This window comes from Ictalurus punctatus, chromosome 29, assembly GCF_001660625.3.
Source record: "Ictalurus punctatus breed USDA103 chromosome 29, Coco_2.0, whole genome shotgun sequence".
Lineage (NCBI taxonomy): Eukaryota > Metazoa > Chordata > Actinopteri > Siluriformes > Ictaluridae > Ictalurus > Ictalurus punctatus.
The window spans coordinates 12,517,441-12,536,311 of record NC_030444.2 but is presented as its reverse complement, the minus strand read 5'-3'; the positions used below and the strand labels follow the sequence as shown (position 1 = coordinate 12,536,311).

Genomic DNA, 18,871 nt, shown 5'->3' with positions numbered 1-18,871 from the left:
ACCAAAGTCTATGATCAAAATCGATGTTTTAGTTGATCAAGAACACCCCATACACCCCCCCCCTGCATTTTTAGATGAAAAATTTTTTTATTACTCGAACTACTTCATGTAAAAATATCCATAAAACATATTTGTATGTATATGTATGTTTACATATTTGTAAACAATAATAAAACCACAGCGCCATTGAATTCTCGAATCTGATTGGTCAGAGGGTGTTGATTAAATAAGGAATAAAACATGGTGGGGCGTGCTTTTTAAAGAAAATAATCCACAACATGGTGGTTGTGATATGGCCAGGCATGAAGACACTGCAACCCCCTATACCACATCGATTTGCAAACAATTACAGTTTATTTTAATTTAAAGAATGGCACCATGCTTTTTTAACCATTACAGTGCTGTGTAATGTTGTGGAACATCTGGTAGACCAGTTACTTCCTGGAGTACTTCCTAAACAATTTTTGATATTCCAAAACTGGACATTTGTAATCGCCTGGTCTTTTTCCAATTTCAGACAAAGACAGATCCCTGTCCTTGTCAGACAGAAGTAGAACCCAGTGTGATCTGCTGCTGTTGTAGCTCATCCACCACAAGGTTGTGCATGTTGTGTGTTCTGAGATGCTTTTCTGCTCACCACAGTTGTAAATAGTGATTATGTGAGTTACCATAGCCTTTCTGTCAGCTTGAACCAGTCTGACCATTCTCTTCTGACCTCTCTCATCAACAAATCATTTCTCTGTCTGCAGAACTGCTGCTCACTGGATGTATTTTTGTTTTTCGCACCATTCTGCGAAAACTGTTGTGTGTGAAAGTCAGCAGTCTGGCACCAACAACAATGTCAGAGTCATAATATTTGATGATATTTTTCATCCCAAATTCTGATGTTCAACATTAACTGAAGCTCTTGAGATGCATCTGCGTGATTTGACGCTTTGCGCTGCTGCCACCTGATTGGCTGACTGGACAACCGAATGAATGAGTCTTAAGCTTAGCATATGTGCTAGCTGGCTAGGTAAACTATTAGTCTGAGTTATTAGTTTATACTCAGTGTTTATAATTAACCAGTTGCCTAGCAACAACCTCCTTACGATTTGAACCATTTTTAAAGCGGAAAGTATGGAGTCACTCTATGTGCTTTGAAATATGTGCTATGACTTTAGACATAAAGTTTGCATGATGATAAACTGGTGCATCTACACCAAGATTTCCCACATCTGAGGGATGTTGGCCACCTCAGCCATGTGTGTTTGTGTGTGTGTGTGTGTGTGTGTGTGTGTGTGTGTGTGTGTGTTTTCTCGAACCCACAAAATGAGATTATGATCTTTTAAAGAAAACATACACACATACACACAGGATTTGCCTGTTATAGTGGTACTTCTTGACCAAGCTTGTGCAATTAAACAAAAGGAATCCAGATACGAGTCTGAGCAGTGTGTGATAAGAAAGCAGGTGAGGGATGGACAGATAACACTCTCACACTCACACACGTGTACACAGGTATGTTGATCGCTGCATCTCTGGATGAGCTCTTCACAAATCCTTCAGAAAGCAGGTGGGGGATGAACAGATAACACTCACTTGCTCTCTCTCTCTCTCTCTCTCTTTCCTTCACACACACATACACGTTGATAGCCGCATCTCTGCACCATCTCACTAATCCTCATATGGTTCTGCCATTTCGATGGGTTTAAATTCAGTCTTGTGTGATTCTCACGCTTTGGCAGTGTCGCTAAATACTAGTGGTGTAATTATGAAATCCCTCTTATGTAAGATGTGTTTCATATGACAGCATGGAAAATCGAGGCTGTCCATCATCAGGCAAGATCAAAATCATTATTTTTTTAAATATCAAATTCATAAAAATCCTTCGCATCGTGATATTATAGAAATATGAACGTATTTATTTCTACATGCATACGATTCAAGTGTGTTCACTAACGTGAACGTGTAAATATGATAATTTTACATATTACAAGTGTGCCGTGATAGGAACATAATCACTGATGCGGATGGTGTGAAGCCGGCATAGTTTCCTATAACAGTCAATGTCGTGAGTTTTTATCCCTCGTATACCGCAGCAGTTTGGCAAAGATGACTTTTTCTTTTGGTAGTAATTAAAGAACAGCACGTTTGAACACTTTTGATCCATTTCAAGTTACATTTAATGCTGTGGGACGTGTACGAAGCTTGTCACGTTACAGATTCTCCTCCATCTTGGAGACTTTTCCGTGGCGGAAATTTTACCTCGAACTGTTATAAACCGCCGACAGTGGAGACTCCTTCCAAATAATTTAATGGTAACCCCGATAAAAACTTCACCATACCAACGATTACACGCGTCCTTAATCTGTTTACGTCTCGCGTGCGACAAGTTGCTACTATAGGAACTAGAAAAATTCGAACGAACGCATTAATGTAAACCCTATAAACCCTCTCCTGACCAATCACCATGCATTCCCTTGAAGGAGTGTGTGTTTCTAGGTTTTTGGCAGGTGTGTGTGTGCGGATGAAACCTGATGGGAGTCGAATTGCTTGGGAAGAAAAGAAAACGTGAGCCACTTGGAGAGGAACAATAGGAGACGGTGAAGGGGTAAGATGGGTTCATTATGCTACATGAACCCATTGATGGATTAATGATGCCAAAGAAAATGATGACACAATGGATTAATGATGACAAAGAGTGCTGTGTCTGGGCAAGAAAACATACACACACACACACACACACACACACACACACACACACACACACACACACACACACGGGAAGTTGCTGCCTAGCCAGTTTATGTTAGCTGCTATTCCATGTTAGTGTAACCTGACATTAACAAAGAAAACAGACTAGCTTGGTTAAATATAGGCAGTTAATGTTAGCAAATTAGCTAAACGTTTCTCAATATGCTTAGTTAACACCTTCTAGGAAGGTAAACCAGGCACCTCATTTTATACAAATCTTCGCTGACTGCAGCATATTTAAAAATGATATTGAGGTAGGGCCAGGGGCGCTCATCCTCATGTTCAACACAGTAGTCCAGTATATTATCTACACGAATCAGCCATAACATTAAAACCACCTGCCTAATACTGTGTATTGTCCTCCTCTGCTTGTGCCACCAAAACAGCTCTGACCCGTCGAGGAATGGACTGATCCCTGATCGTGTGCTGTGGTATCTGGCACCAAGATGTTAGCAGCAGAGTAAGTTGTGAGGTGGGGTCTCCGTGGATCGGACTTGTTTGTCCAGAACATCCCACAGACGCGCGATCGGATTGGGATCAGGGTGTACCTGGTCTACAACAATGTTTAGGTAGGTGGTACGTGTCAAAGTGACATCCAGATGAATGCCAGGACCCAAGGTTTCCCAGCAGAACATTGACCAGAGCATCAAAACTCTGCCGTCATGCCTTTTTCCCATAGTGCATCCTGGTGCCATCACTTCTCGAGATAAGTGACGCACACGCACCCGGCCATCCACACGATGTAAAACTTCTTCCATTGCTCTATGGTCCAGTTCTGATGCTCACATGCTTATTCTCTGTGGTGCACAGGGGTCAGCATGGGCACTCTGACCGGTTTGTGGCTACACAGCTCCATACACAGCAAGCTGTGATGCACTGTGTTCTGACACCTTTCTATCGGAAGTTAATGCCAGCATTAACTTTTTTTCAACAGTTTGTGCTACAGTAGCTCTTCTGTGGGATCGGACCAGACGGGCTAGAGTTCGCTCCCCACGTGCATCAATGACCCTTGTGCACCCATGACCCTTTCACCGGTTCACTGGTTGTCCTTCCTTGGACTACTTTTAGTAGGCACTAACCACTGCATAGCGGAAACACCCCACAAGACCTGCCATTTTGGACATGCTCTGACCCGGTCGTCTAACCATCACAATTTGGCCCTCGTCAAAGTCGCTCAGATCCTTAAGTTTGCCCATTTTTCCTTCTTCCAACACGTTAACTTCGAGAACTGACTCTTCACTTGCTGCTTATCATATCCCTGGATTCTGAAAACATTGGATGCTAAACAGAAATAAAAATATAAGGAGTAAAAAGTATTTTCTTGGAAATGTAATTGAGGACAATTTTTGTGCGCACGCGCAGTCATTTCATTTGCAGTCACTTAAGAACAATGAGAGTTTTAGGTGAAGCTCATTGGCTGAACCTGAGCCTCCATCTGAAAGGGGCGTGTCTGCATCCGTGAGTGTGTGTGTGTGTGCGTGCTTCACACCTCTGAGGATTTAAAAATCCTGCGTCTCTGCACTCATACACACACACACACACACACACGCTGCAGACATGGACGGCGCTCTTCCCTCGCTGCACGCGCCCTTGCTGCTCCGCGCGCCGCGCCTTCTGGACCGCGCTCAGTATCCTGCGCGGAGCCCGAAGTGCGCGCGCTGTAGGAACCACGGCGTCGTATCGGCGCTCAAGGGCCACAAGCGCTTCTGCCGCTGGAGGGACTGCGCATGCGCCAAATGCGCGCTCATCGCCGAGCGCCAGAGGGTCATGGCGGCGCAGGTGGCGCTCCGCCGACAACAAGCGCACGAGGAGAGCGAAGCCCGACAGATGCAGATCCTCTACCCGGGGTCGGGGCTCATGGAGAGAGGGGTCACCCCGAGCAACACCCCGGGGCTACACGCAGCCTTCACCACCGAGCACAGGAAGAACGGTGTGTCCATTATTATTATTATTATTATTATTATTATTAATAGTAGTAGTATTAGCTATCAAGTTGTGTGGTTATCGACCTACTCATTAGTTTACTTCAATTTTTATTAGGTAGTTGTTGTTTTTTTGGGGGAGTTTGATAATTCAGTGTTCTTTTTATGTTTTATGTTAATTAGTTGTTCATTAATTATTAATCCTGCATCGGAACCCCCCCCCCCCCCCCTTTTCTTTTTAGTTCATAGGTAAAACATAGGTAAGTCATAGGTACAACTTTTTACCTTTTTGTATTAGCACACAAAACTGCAGATGGAAAACATCTGTACAACGTTAACTGTAAATAATAATACGTATCCTGACTAAATTAGGATCAAACGGTTCGTATTGTCCACAACAACTGTATAAAGACAAGGCGTGTAGGTCTGTTTATTAAAATTTGACGACACATGCCCGCGTCAGTTGGCTTAACTAATTAACTCTTAATAGCATAACACTATAGGCCCTAATAGAAAATGTGAAGTGAAATCAACTGTAGACTTTTTTTTTTTTCCTGATCTGTAAGTGGCCGTAGACTCCAAAGAAACCGAATGCACCCTGTTTTCATGTGCTTTGTTTTTCGTAACACCTCAGAACAATTTCATGTTCGTAAAATCAGGAATCAAAATGGATTTATTTCTTTAGCTCTGATTTGTATCTATGACTTGAACGGATGAAACCTGAAAGCCGCATATGTTCTGTGTAATGGAGCTAAATCCAGGTAAACTACACTACAGTGGAGGTCATGAGGCAGGCCGGACTAGTGGAGAACATTTCCTCACTGCGTGCAGTTGTGTATAAGTTATAAATGTTTATAACACAACGTCTTCAACGCTAGCTGAGCTTTCCAGAAAATTCCGACGTTCCAGCTCGTTCCAGCTAATGACAATCATTCCAAACAGGAAGAGACTATATCAGTCAGAGTGTACAGAGCGTCATAAACCAGACAGTCGGTTATATTTGAGATGAATTAACCTCTTGGTGCGGGAGAGCGGGTGATGATTTCAACATGCAGTTATTTAGCATGATGCTAATCCGAAGTCATAAGCGTCCATTACGTGTTAGCTACACTAGCCTTCGTTAACGATTTTGGTGTTCACTGGTGTCCAAATTGACACTGTGTCGGTCTGGACTCAGCGTCAATCCAATAGGTTGGATATTATATTCTATTTTTATTTTTATATTCTGGTCCATTGTATTTTTATATTCTATTCAAATCATTTTTGAAAATTTTCTACTCCACTCTATTCTATATTTGTATACATTTCTATTCAGTTCCATTCTTTTTTGTATTATACATTTCTATTCTATATATTTTTTTAAAAATATATTTCTAATCAATTCTATTCAGTTTTATATATATATATATATACACACACATTTCTATTCAATTCCATTCTATATTTTTAAAATACATAGTTCCGTTTGATTATGTTCATTAAAGTTCGCGTATCCTTTTTTTTTATTTATTTCCTTGTTTATTTATTTGCAGGAGACCATCTGAAAAAATACATGTTTAACGGCTTCATGGTCAGCTCTCACTTGCGTCCGGTGACATCTCCGGTGGCCAAGATTGACCTCAGCACCGAGGTCAGTCCGACAGAGCCACTTCAGCTAAGTGGGAACCAGTCTCCCGGGTTTGACCGTCTGTCTGACCGCACTACAAGCCCGCGCTCTCTCTCCTCCTCAGATCTGGAGTCAGGAAGCGAGTCGGATAAACCAAAGGTCGAGGTGTCTGGAGACGTGGGGAGGCCAGTTTCCTCCGGTAGAGAGCACGAGCCTGCCGAGGTGCTGACAAAAATCTTCCCTCATGTCAAGCAGGATGTGTTGGAGTCAGCTCTGAGCGCGTGCACAGGGGACATCGTGAAGGCTATCGAACTGCTTCTTGCCTCTAAAGAGGGACGGAGCGCAGACAAACCAGACACTCCGTTAACAGAGAACACGGTGGCGGCGGCACAGTGGCCTCACGTGCTCCACCTTCCAGCCTCGAAGTCCGCCTTCTCCCCACTCCAATCCTCCGCCGTGAAACCTTTCGGAAATGACGGCTTCTACGGGCTCAGTCCTTGTTTCGGGATCAATCCACTGCGTGTTGCATATTCCGGTTCCGGAGGCGCGTTACCGAGTTTTATCTCTCCGTACCTGACATCCGGACTGCTCCCTGCCATGCCTCTGCGTGCGCCCGTCGATTATCCGTTTCCCACCATGATCCGGGATTTGGCCTTTCAGAGCAAAGACACTCTCAGCGCCGCATCTCTCTACTCAGGACACCGGAAGTGATTAATGCAGTCATTTTAATGTGGTGATGCAGTTTTATATTCCTCCAGTTTTGTAGCCTATAAATGATCCTCTCTTGCCTTGAAATGTCAGAACCATTCTATTTTTGTACCTGGTCATATTTTTCTAGTTTTATTTTTTGAGTAGCCTGAACTGTACATAGCCTATATTTTCATGTTTTGTAAATAAACCCTACACTTGGAGAAAAATGTCTACATCAGATTGGTGTGTTGGTGTCTATAGTATTCGGGATCTTCTTCTTCCACCTTTACATCCCCACGCTCGATTCATCCAGTGGGAAAATCTGTCTCTGAATGTACATTTTGCATAAAATTATGTTAATTAATTAACTAAGTTACCGCAAAACTGATTAATGGTCCTAAATTGGGCAAATTCGAACCCTTTCTAGCAGTACGCTGGTGTTCCGTTCGGCTGGTGAAATTGAAATCGACTCATCAGACCTTTTCAATCAGTATAAACAAGTGAATTATTTTATCGCCGCAAACCTGTTATAAGATTAGCCGGGGCACCGTTGGGTTTCTGTGTGTAGAGTATCGGGACTAGGCTAGAGTATCTCGAGCAGGGCGATTGGAAAGGGGATGGGTGTGAGCCCCCTGCTGGGCAAACAATTCACATCTCCACAATAACACTGGTACAGAAATAAAACAGACAGAATGACTAAAGTTGTATACACTGTATACAACTGCCACAATAAAACTGTAATATTTCAACCTATTAGGTTGTGGAAAAAATAAATACTGAATGAAAAACTGCAAATTCTTAAAGTCCTGAGTGTCTAGGTTTATATGACATTAACCACTACTGTGGAGTGTGACATCACAAATAAATTCAATGCTGAACATGAGCACCCCAAAAATAGGCAGAAATCCCTAAATTTTTGGGGCAAAGAAGTATAAATAAATATGAGCAGAGAAGGCTGTGAAAAATGGTCTTTGTTAAATATACGTGTGCAACAATTATTGGAACCCCTATGAATTCATGTGAGAAAAATATATTTGGAGTATATTCCCATTGATATTTGACATTTTTTAGTACACCTGGGTGATTAGGAACAGGAGATTGTTCAACCATGAGTTCCTGTTTCACAGCGGTATAAATATGAAGTAACACATAAGCCAAATTCCCTTAGTCATTCATAACAATGGGTAAGACCAAGGATCACAGCTGGAGAATTGCAGAAGTGAGTTAGTTAGTCTCCAAAACTACAATCCGAAGTCACCGACATCACCACAAGTTGTCTGGAAGGGTTTCAAGAAAACAGCCTCTACTCTCATCCAAAAACAAACTCGAGCGTCTTCAGTTTGCCAGACACTACTGGAACTTCAAATGGGATCGGGTTCTACGGTCAGATGAAATCAAAATAGAGCTTTTTGATAATAAACACCAGAGGTGGTTTTGGCGCACACAGAGAGGTAGCCATATGGAAAAGTACCTCATGCCCACGGTTAAATATGGTGGTGGCTCTTTAATGTTTTGGGGCTGTTTTTCTGCCAGAGGACCTGGACGTTTTGTTAGGATACATGGCATCATGGACTCTATCAAATATCAACAGAGATTAAATGAAAACCTGACTGTCTCTGCCAGAAAGCTTCAAACGGGCCGTGGTTGGATTTTCCAGCAGGACAATGGTCCAAAACATACATCAAAATCAACACAGAAATGGTTTACTGACCACAAAATCAAGGTCCTGCCCTGACCATCCCAGTCCCCTGACCTGAACCCCATAGAAACCCTGTGGGGTGAACTGAAGAGGAGAGTCCACCAGTGTGGACCTCGAAATGTGAAGGATCTGGAGAGATTCTGTATGGAGGAACGCTCTCAGATCCCTCACCATGTATTCTCCAACCTCATCAGGCGTTACAGGAGAAGACTCAGAGCTGTTATCTTGGCAGTGTTTTGTTTGTAATTATTTGATATCCATGAGAGCAAAACAAAAGATCAAACAAAAGATCAAAAGGTTAAACAGTAAAGACAATTTTTCACAGCCTTCTTTGCTCATATTTACCAAGGGTTACAGAACAGTGGTAGCCCACCAATTTGGATATCCAAATTGGTGGGGTACAACTGGATATGTGAGATCTAAGCAAGAGATTAAATTTCAGTCCTATTAGGGATTAGTTCTCTGTGGGAAGTTAGGGTATTTCCATCCTTTACAGGTGCTACTCTGACCCCCCCCCCCCATAATAGATCCATTCGGTGTTTTTTCCTCCTACTCCTAAATCTACTTCTAAGAAGTGTAAGGTTCAAAACGAGATTTTACGGAACCCTGGAGTGGGATGTTTTAGTCATGAAAAGGGTCAAGTTCAGGCTGCAAACTGTAAGTAAAACCTAAACCAGAAAATACTGTCATCTCACAAAGCTGAACGACAACTAAACATAAAGACACACAGAGTGAAAGAACACTAACTGGATAAAATGCCAGATTCACAAAACCTGGAGAAAAAAATCTTATATTACATCCACAAATCATTTAATTGTCTCATTATTAATCTTTTCTTTTTTAAAAAAAAAAAAATTGTGGTAATAAAATTGCTAAACTTTAACTAGGTGCAGTCTTGTAAGTTTTCAACATTTCAAAGTTAATAATCTTTGCACCCAACTGTCCAATTATATCATACATATATGTAGAAATGTACATATTTTCAATGTCGCAGAGATGTGACGCAACAGCGCCCTCTGCTGGTAAAACGTACATTTCCCACGCAACAGCAATAAAAAAAATTCTGTATTTAAGAATTATAATAAAGAGATGTTAGTAATGGTTAGTGTTGCTAAGCAATATTTATACTTATTTAAAGTAAAACATACCTCCTAGAGGAAAAAGGGGTATGATCCTTTCATGTTGTTGGATTATGTGTTTTATGGAAACAAGTATTGTAGCTAAAACTTAAATATAAAGCTGCAACCTAAAGCTTTCTAACACTCGAAAATCTTTAGGACATAAGATTTACATACTATAAGTGATAACAGGAACTTGTTTAGCAGCTGTTCCATTTAGAACATTTGATTAAATGTCAGTATTTAATGTAAAAAAAAAAAAAATAAAAATAAAAAAAAATAAAAATAAATAAATCATTATACAATCTTGGTAAATTGCTGTTGGATAAGAGGAATGAAACACTTCAGGTTCCAAAAACTATTTACAAGAATTTGGACTATCTAAGCATGTTTTCACATTTGAGTCCTCTTTAAAAGAACTGCATCCAGACCCCTTGAAGTGGACCACGAGGTGAACCAAATGAAAAAGGACCCAGTTCTCTTTACGTTCACACTGTCTCTGTCCCTGAAAGAGGACACAGATCCTTTTCTCGTCCACTTAAGCAGTAATGGCATCTCAGACCTCTTTGTTTTCATACCTTTGCTTTTTGGGTCCAAGTCCTCTTGCAATGCTGTGCATTGTGGGTACAGCAATATTGTGCAAGATGGATGACCCTAAACTAATTTTCCCGTACAACATGTTTTTAAAATGACAGAAGAGAAATAGAGAACCCACATTAAAAAAGAAAAAGAAATCAAGGCAGAACATCACAAAAGGATGCAGAGGATAAAAATATGGTGGAAAAAACTCCCGCTGAAGCAGCATTGTTTATCTCTGGGGCTTCACGTTATGATGCTGAAAATTGAGCTAACTCATCAAAGGCTAGTGTTCTTACTCATATCACATGGTTTGATAAAGCAGTGAGCTAAACACCTTACGATTTGTACGGAGGCCTGTCATCTGAACAATGCTGCTAGCCCCGCCCCCAAGTATCTCTACTTATTGTTGGTCCAAAAAACTATTTAGAAAAATTTGGACTATCTAACAGAATTACTACAATGGTGGGTGATGGAAAGAAATGCATTTGGTGCCCAAAGTGCCAAAAGTTCCATAAAAAGTCCAAGTACATGAGTATGTCCTTCTGAAGCCAGCAGCACACACCAGAGAAGTGTGTGTGTCCTGGAGATTTGCATTGATTTTTAAAGTTCTGTTTCTATAAGCTGCATAAAATTCTCATTTAATGCCTCATTTCCTCATCCAATGCCTTCATTTACATGTCATTTTTAATATTTTGTTGAATTCATTATTTTTTTTTAGACAAATTATATAGTAGAGGTACCATCTATCCATCCATCTTCTATACTGCTTATCCTTCAGGGTCACGGGGAACCTGGAGCCTATCCCAGGGAGCATCGGGCACAAGGCGGGATACATCCTGGACAGGGTGCCAGTCCATCGCAGGGCACAATCACATACACACTCACACATCCATTCATACACTATGGTCACTTTGGACATACCAATCAGCCTACCATGCATGACTTTGGACCGGGGGAGGAAACCGGAGTACCCGGAGTACACGGGGAGAACATGCAAGCTCCACAGACACAGGGCAGCGGCGGGAATCGAACCCTGGAGGTGTGAGGTGAACGTGCTAACCACTAATTTTCTGCTTTTCCATTCAAATACCAATCGGGGGACCCAAACTTTTGCATTTAGTCATACCAAGTTAATCGGATATTTTCTGTTTATGATCATGAATCAGCTAGAGGGATTTTGTAAATAGCAAGTACTATACAGTGAATTCGTGTGTGTGTGTGTGTGTGTGTGTGTGTGTGTGTGTGTGTGTGTGTGTGTGCGTGTGTGTGTGTGTGTGTGTGTGCACGCTTGTGTGTTTACTTGCGCAGAAGAGATACACAGAATTGGGTTATTGGACACTTCTGCTGCCTAATAAGATCTGACTTTTAAAGGTTGCAGTTAACAAGAAAATCTGCTTTTTGCTTTGTGTGTGTGTGTGTGTGAGAGAGAGAGAGAGAGAGAGAGAGAGAGAGAGAGAGAGAGAGAGAGAGAGAGAGAGAGTGTCCCGGGATGCCTCGGCTCAGCATGTTTCTGTGGAGGTTATTGATCTGTGTTTAAGCTGCCTCTGTATTGCTTTCCTAATAGCCGCAGTCAAGCGTCTAATGAGAGCAGGACCCCAATGTCATGATGCTGTTTTCTTTGTATTGATTAAAACACACACACACACACACACACACACACACACACACACACACCCACACGCAATCTGCTGACAAATGGCCTTTTCTGTCATTCGATGTGACAGAATAAGGACACCTCATCCATATGCTAATGTGAATAGAAGCTAGCATGACCAATGTCACATCCTTCCAATGTCACACCCTTCTAGCACTGATCATTAGCCATGTTAGAAGTTCTTTGGCTCAGAGCACTGAGGTTTATCTTGCTCTGTGATGTGTCGAGTACATTCTCATAATATTTTTTCATCCAAACGTGGACGTCTATGGAACGCTACGCCAATCTGAGCTGTCGTCCATGCATTAGTTAGTTCCTGTGAATCAATAGCATAGATTTGTTAGTTTAGCCATCACCACATGTCAACACACAACGTCACATAGGTACTGATTTGTTTGATTTGATCATTTAGACGTGTAATGGTAATGTCCATACAACAATAGGCCCAGAAACAGTTGGTCAAACACCTGCAATATTCTAATAAGCATAACGTAACGCATAACATTACTGAATGTGTTCAATTCAGCGAAAGCCCCCTAAGCTTCCAGAATGGCCGCCGGACATCCTGTAAACGTTCCCTTCAACGGCCGTAGGACGTCAAGGAGACCCTACACATGGACGTTCGGGGGATGCTCGTAATGTTCATTTAGGGGATGTCCTGGGGACCTTTTTTTTTTATGTCAACTTGGCTGTATCAGCATGCTTTGTTTGTTTTCTGCATTGCGCTGCTGTCACATGATTGGCTGTTTAGATAGCTGTATGAATGTACAGGTGTTCCTAATAAAGTGTCCAGTCAGTGAGTGTACTTGTGAGAGTAAATTCCGGTTTGTACCTTCTTTTTTTTTTATTATTTAAATGTTGTTTTTAAAAGTTGTGTATTTCTGATTGGTGCACAGTTATGCATCCATTGTTTTAGACCATTAAGTCATTAAAATGGCCGTACAGAATACACATTTTACACCTGAAGTAAGGTTGCACGCGCAGCGACGGTTAAAAAAAAAATAATAAAAATTCAAACTTCAAACAGTTCTAACGGACGCAGAGCGCGCACGATTGAAACCGAATTAACGAACTTTATGTGGTTATATACAGCAATGATGTCTGTCTATATTACTAAATCGAGCGGATTTAGCTGTTATGTTATTATTTACGTTATTATTTATGACAGAAATGACGCTTCAAGCCTCGTGTACTTGACGCGCGCGCAGTATAGTATATTTTGAATTTAACATGGTAGCCTGTACTCTTGCTAATAAGGTGATGAGTTAAATCAGGTGTGTTTTTGAGGAAACACGCTGCTGTATGGATTCATTTGAACGAATTCACTGGTAAAATGGAGCGACAACGGTTCCTGCACCAGCCCGGTGCACCGTCTTAACACATTCAGGGAGGAGACAGGTGAGAAACTGGACACGTAAATAAACAACAAACCAGATAAACAGGAAATGAATCCAAAACTGGTCGAAGATGACTCAAGCAGGCATTCACACCTAATATGACAGATATATGTGTCTTTATTTACAGGTGACTCGTCTTACTTTTGATATATAGTACGGTTTGTGTATCATTTTTTACGTTTTATTTTATTTGTTAAATGTACAGTGCAGTGACGTGTAGCTGTACCTCGCCTGTCCAGCAGGGGGCAGTGTGTCTCCACAGCCATTTATTATGAGTTGAGTGGCGTTAAATCAGAGCTGTGCACAGCTGGAGAAATGGACATAAAATCTCACCCGTATTAGCTAACTGGAGGGAAATGCAAGTAAAGGTGGAAAGAGGAGCTGGAGAGAGAGATGATGTATGGGTGTGTAAACTGATAAAATTGCTAGTGAGAGGTGGATGGAGGACCAGACAAACAGCTGTGTCTCAAATCACATACCCTTGCACTATTCTAGTTGTGTTTTTTTTTTTTGTATACATACCTGCTGAAAAGTATAAACAAATAGAAGTTGGACTGTACCTTCCAGTGTGTGTAGGGAAAGATACTTTTTTTTTTCATTAGGGTTGTCACGATACCATAAACACATCTTACGATACTATTACACCTGAAATGTCACGATACCATTAACATATCTTATCATAAGTCCATCTGGGAAGTTCGTATTTACGCATTGGGAAGTTGTAATTACAACGTCAGGTGCGTTTAAGTCACTTTGGTCGGAGCGAGCTGGCGGTGTACCTTCTCTTAATAAACGACAAAAAATACAGCAAGGTTTTTTTTTTAACTCTACTTCTAGAAAATGAAGAGGAAAGAATGCACTTTATCAGGTGTGAGTTATCATTGCATATTCTATCATAATTGCTACAATGCTATCGGTATTTTGTGCAGGAAATTAGCTTGTTTTATTGTAAATAAAAAAGCCTGACTATAACTTGCTGCATATACCAAACACATAATAACTGAAATCAGCTTCTGAGACGAGTAAACATTCAATTTAGCTAATTTACAGTCGACTACAGACATCGCATCCATTGATTCCAGTGTGTTTTATTAATGACACGCCCCCGACTCAGAAACTTGGAGCTTAAAGAATGTCTCGTTTCGCAGACTCATAATTACGATTTTGTAGTGGCGTTCATGTTCGTGCCAAATACAATCTTTCTGACATGACTTGAATGCACCAAACGTTTATGATGTTTTTGCTGACAGTAAGTGTTACATACAACATTACTTACGGTACTACTGTATTGACAATATTACCATTAAAAAAAAAAAAAAACCCAACAACTTCTTGATACTGCTGTAGTACCGGTATACAGTGCAACCCTATTTTGTACTAAACGATCCCATCATGCACTACTGAATAGAAAGGGGTGGGGCTTGTGGCAGGTAATTGACAGAACCAAAATGGCTGTGGGTAGCACTGTAGCCTTAGAGTACCATGGTTCCTGGTTTGATCGTGAACAAAGGAAAGGAACAAAAGGAAAAATGATTTTTTCCAAGATGGCAACTCTCTAATAGTGACCAAACACAGCAGTTCTGGCTAGTCAAAGTTCTGGCCGTCAAAGTTCTGGCAATTCTTTTAAATTAAAAACTCAATCACTTGTCTAAAAGCCACCAATAGGAGGGCAGCATATGATAGGGTGAAATTCTCAAGACAACTACGAATACTACAGTAGTGGAAATGGTGAAACGTAAACGAAATTTGCTAACGGAGAGAAAAAAGTACCTCAAGCTTACTTTGAAAAATGTTTGCGTTTATGCGAATGTGTTTTCTGTACAATCTCATATCTCACTGATCAGCGATTGCAGCTCTATCCCCAGAGGACCTGTAACGTATAATGTGACACGGAGAACACGTTATCGCACACGTTTGCTTTATATAGAATTTGCAAACGATATCCAGAAGAACATAAACATGAATGACAGCAAAGACTTAAAAAAAAGGTATTTCTTAAGGTTTCTCAGGACACACACACACACACATACACACTTGTTAGCATTAGCTCAGCTCAGTGCTCTAGGGGCTTGTCCTGCTGTTGCCACCCTCTCCTCCACTTTGGCATGGTTGACAGATTCAGACTGTGAGGCGGGACGACCTTTCACCCCGCCCAACGTCCTAGAAGTGTCACTCTGATCGACTGAACAGGTCTCAGATTAGATCGTGTTCTCCAGAGTCTGTTCTCCACTAGAACATTATGTTTTTTGAGGCGATGCCTTTGAGGTTATTGATTTATTAGTAGAACGAGTGCTCTTCGTCACCTTCAGAGGTGGCGTTTGATGGTATTGTTTAGTTTCATTGGAGTCGTATAAGCCCAAAGCCTTGATCAAAAGAATAAAAAAAACCCCCAGAAAACTAGAGAGTACTTGTGTCTTAGGATTGGCCTCAAATCACACAATACTCGATTGCTCGTAAGTGTCGCAAATGGAAACAAACAGTTCACACGGTCAGACTTTTTCAAAATGGCCGACACACCGAGTAGTCTCCAGACGAACAAGCAGCCATTTTAAATCCCGCATTGCTGCCTTGAACTTTCCACTTAGTGCTTTAGGCAATAAAAAAATTCAAAGCCCTCTTAACTACTTGTAACTCCTTAGGAATTACTAATTATCTTAGTAATTTTGTATGAAGGTTTTAATAAGAAACGGTTACGTTTTCTACTCTATAGTTCTGAAAACTACCGACATTCCTGAACTGAAATAAGTTTCTCTTTTTTGTATGTATCACAGCCACAAGTAATGTTTTGGGGGTGAACATTGCATTTAAAGATTTTATTCTGATTGCAGTATTTCCTTCTGGAAATGGTTAAAGGGCAAAAATGAGAGAGAGAGAGAGAACAGGGTGAGAGAGAAGAATGCGAAAGTAAAAACAGAGAGGAGTGAGAATGAGAGAAGACTGGATATCTGAAATTGAGTCTTATTAATCTCTTCAGTAGGCGAGTTCGAGCTGCGTTTTTTTTTTCTTCTTTTTCTTTTTTCCCCCGCTCCTGCCCTAGAAAGGCAGTCATGCTTAGCCGAAGTCGTGCTGATGGAATACATCATTGCATTATGGGTAAATTCTCCTTGGGAAATTGGAATGGAAGGCGGCATACCTACACACACATGCACACACCCACACACACAAGCAGGTTGGCTTTTTTCAATAATGGTGCCAGCAGATGGGGAATGTAGACCATAACTCTCTGTAGTTGTTTGTCATTGCAGCCGTGTGGTTTGATGGAAGCGATTTATAACCGAAAATCTGATCCCTCAACGCTCATAAAAAAAGCCACTTGGTTTCCAGATTCCTACATATTCTCGGCCCCATTTCCTCAATAGATAACCTATTTTTATTACCCCGTTTGTGGGAGCTGCACTGTTTAAGATGCTAATATCCAGATGGACTCTGTGATGCGTTTCTATTCAGAGCTGTCACCGCTGCACCTGCTAACATTGTGCCATTTTTGAGCCGATCTAGTTTCACCTTACGGGGGGGGCAAAAAAAACAACAACCCCGCAGTGTCCTAATATAATAAGGACAGTTGTTCAGTTCTGATATCTCTGATATATCTTACTTTGTGTCTCTCAGTATTTGTATTTGCACATTATCTCATGACTAATGACTCTTTACACGTATGTATACTCTAACGATCTGTTTACAGCAACAGCACATTTCTTAAACCGAACGCAAAAATAAGAATAAAAAACGTTCATCATATTAAACAATGAAATTAACGTGAATCTTAATATAATGAGTAGACAGGTCTATCAAACTGCACAGGAAGAGCTCGCTTGAATAAATGACACCGTATTAGTAGTAATAGGTTTTCTTATTTTTCATGTTTTCTTAATCAAAAGCTTTAACTTAGGATCTTGTGAATTTTCTACAAGTTCTAAAAGCGATACAGCTTAAGCACGTTTTAAATCGTTTACCAAAATTGATACAAACGCGTAGTGTAGCTCTACGGATAATATTCTCTTCACCCGTGACATTGTAGCATTATAGATGTAATATTAATTACATAAGGTATAAAACACACAGGGGCATGCTGTAATGGGGACCTAGTTACTGTTACCACCCAATAACGGCATGACCCCGAGTGTTTAATTCCCTTTCTACCACAGAGATTTGTCAATGATTATTATTTTTAGTTTATTAAAAATTGACATCCTTTTTTTTTTTTTTTTTTTTTTTTTTTTTTTAACCCATTTATAGTTCAATTTGATCTCGTGGAACGTCCGTGAGACCTGTTATAGCAGTGATAAAGGGATGTGACATTCAAAATTGTCTTATTGCACACGCGGTACTTATCGAAACTTGGGTTACTTAGAAAAGTGCACAACATAAATTACCAAAACGTTTTGTCGCTGCTATTTATGGTGTTCCTGGGACGAATGAGAAGGTAACAACATCAGCATGTTGTTTTTGTACCCTTATGTGCTAGCATTTAGTTACAAACGCTCCAGCCGACCACCCGATTTGACCTACAGCCACGATGTTTAATGAGAAAGTTACTTTTTTTTTTTTTACATTTTACGGCATTTGGCAGATGCCTTTATCCAGAGCGATTTACAATGATCTAATTTTTATACAACTGAGCAGTTAAGGTGTTAAGAACCTTGTTCAAGAGCCCAGCAATGGCCGCTTGCTGGGATTTGAACTCATGACCTTCCGATCAGAAGTCCAATGTCCTACCACTTCCCAGTTGCTCAGTGTAAAAGCTGTAGTCATTTTCAATGGTCGATAAGGCGATATCAAGCAAAGCTGCATAAAAAGGACTACAAAAGTTTTGCACATTTAGCAGAGTCATTGTGTCTCTGGAGTCTTTCTTGATGGATTATCTGTAGCAGTTCCTGCAGGTCTGTGAGAAATTTCTCTTCAGAGCCTGAAGGAGGCTCGTACACATCCATCTCACTTACTGACCTTCAGCTGTTCGTTTTAAACGACTCTTTTTGACTGAATTGATTTGCAAGCAGACTACTTCTAATACATTATTGTTTCTATAGTAACAGTTAACACGGTGGCTTGTATGGTGGATGCTCCACACAAACAGATGTCTGACTGTTGAAACGGTGAAGTTCTGTGTGAGGAGATGTTTGTTTAGTGTTTATGGAAGGTGTCTCCAGTGTCAGTGCTTTGTACCAGTCAGAGGTAAAGGTGTAACTTTAGAAGAAAGCCTTCATGACAACAGGGCGTTGTGGTTTCTCGGTAGGTCGAAAAAAAACGAGAGGCTGGTGAAGGAAAGACTGTTGATAGCTGCTATAACTTAAGCGGTGACAGGAAGTAACGTTTCACGGACAGCGTTAAACGGACAAAACGTGTGGTGTTTTTCTTAAATTAAAAAACACTGAAAATGGCCGTGGTATTTGAGTAATAAAACACTTTGAGAAGTGCTGTTATAGGAAAATAATCAATCGTCAAGTTGTTTATTTTCCTTTAACAGTAATGT

The 18,871-nt window shown here is 40.8% G+C and overlaps 1 protein-coding gene and 1 long non-coding RNA gene across 2 annotated transcripts in view; both read left to right on the top strand.

Moving 5' to 3' along the window:
* The first annotated feature begins 4,221 nt into the window (after positions 1 to 4,221).
* LOC108260473 (doublesex- and mab-3-related transcription factor A1) lies at positions 4,222 to 7,175 on the top strand. The gene is made up of 2 exons (XM_017460796.3): positions 4,222 to 4,666; positions 6,191 to 7,175. The coding sequence occupies exons 1-2, from the start codon at positions 4,294 to 4,296 to the stop codon at positions 6,973 to 6,975; spliced, it is 1,158 nt and encodes a 385-aa protein (XP_017316285.1). The 5' UTR covers positions 4,222 to 4,293; the 3' UTR covers positions 6,976 to 7,175.
* A 6,134-nt stretch (positions 7,176 to 13,309) lies between these two features.
* LOC108260477 (uncharacterized) overlaps positions 13,310 to 18,871 on the top strand; it is a 31,913-nt gene continuing 26,351 nt past the window's right edge. Inside the window, exon 1 of the long non-coding RNA XR_001811150.3 lies at positions 13,310 to 13,402. This is a non-coding gene — a long non-coding RNA (uncharacterized LOC108260477). The remainder of the gene's footprint in view (positions 13,403 to 18,871) is intronic.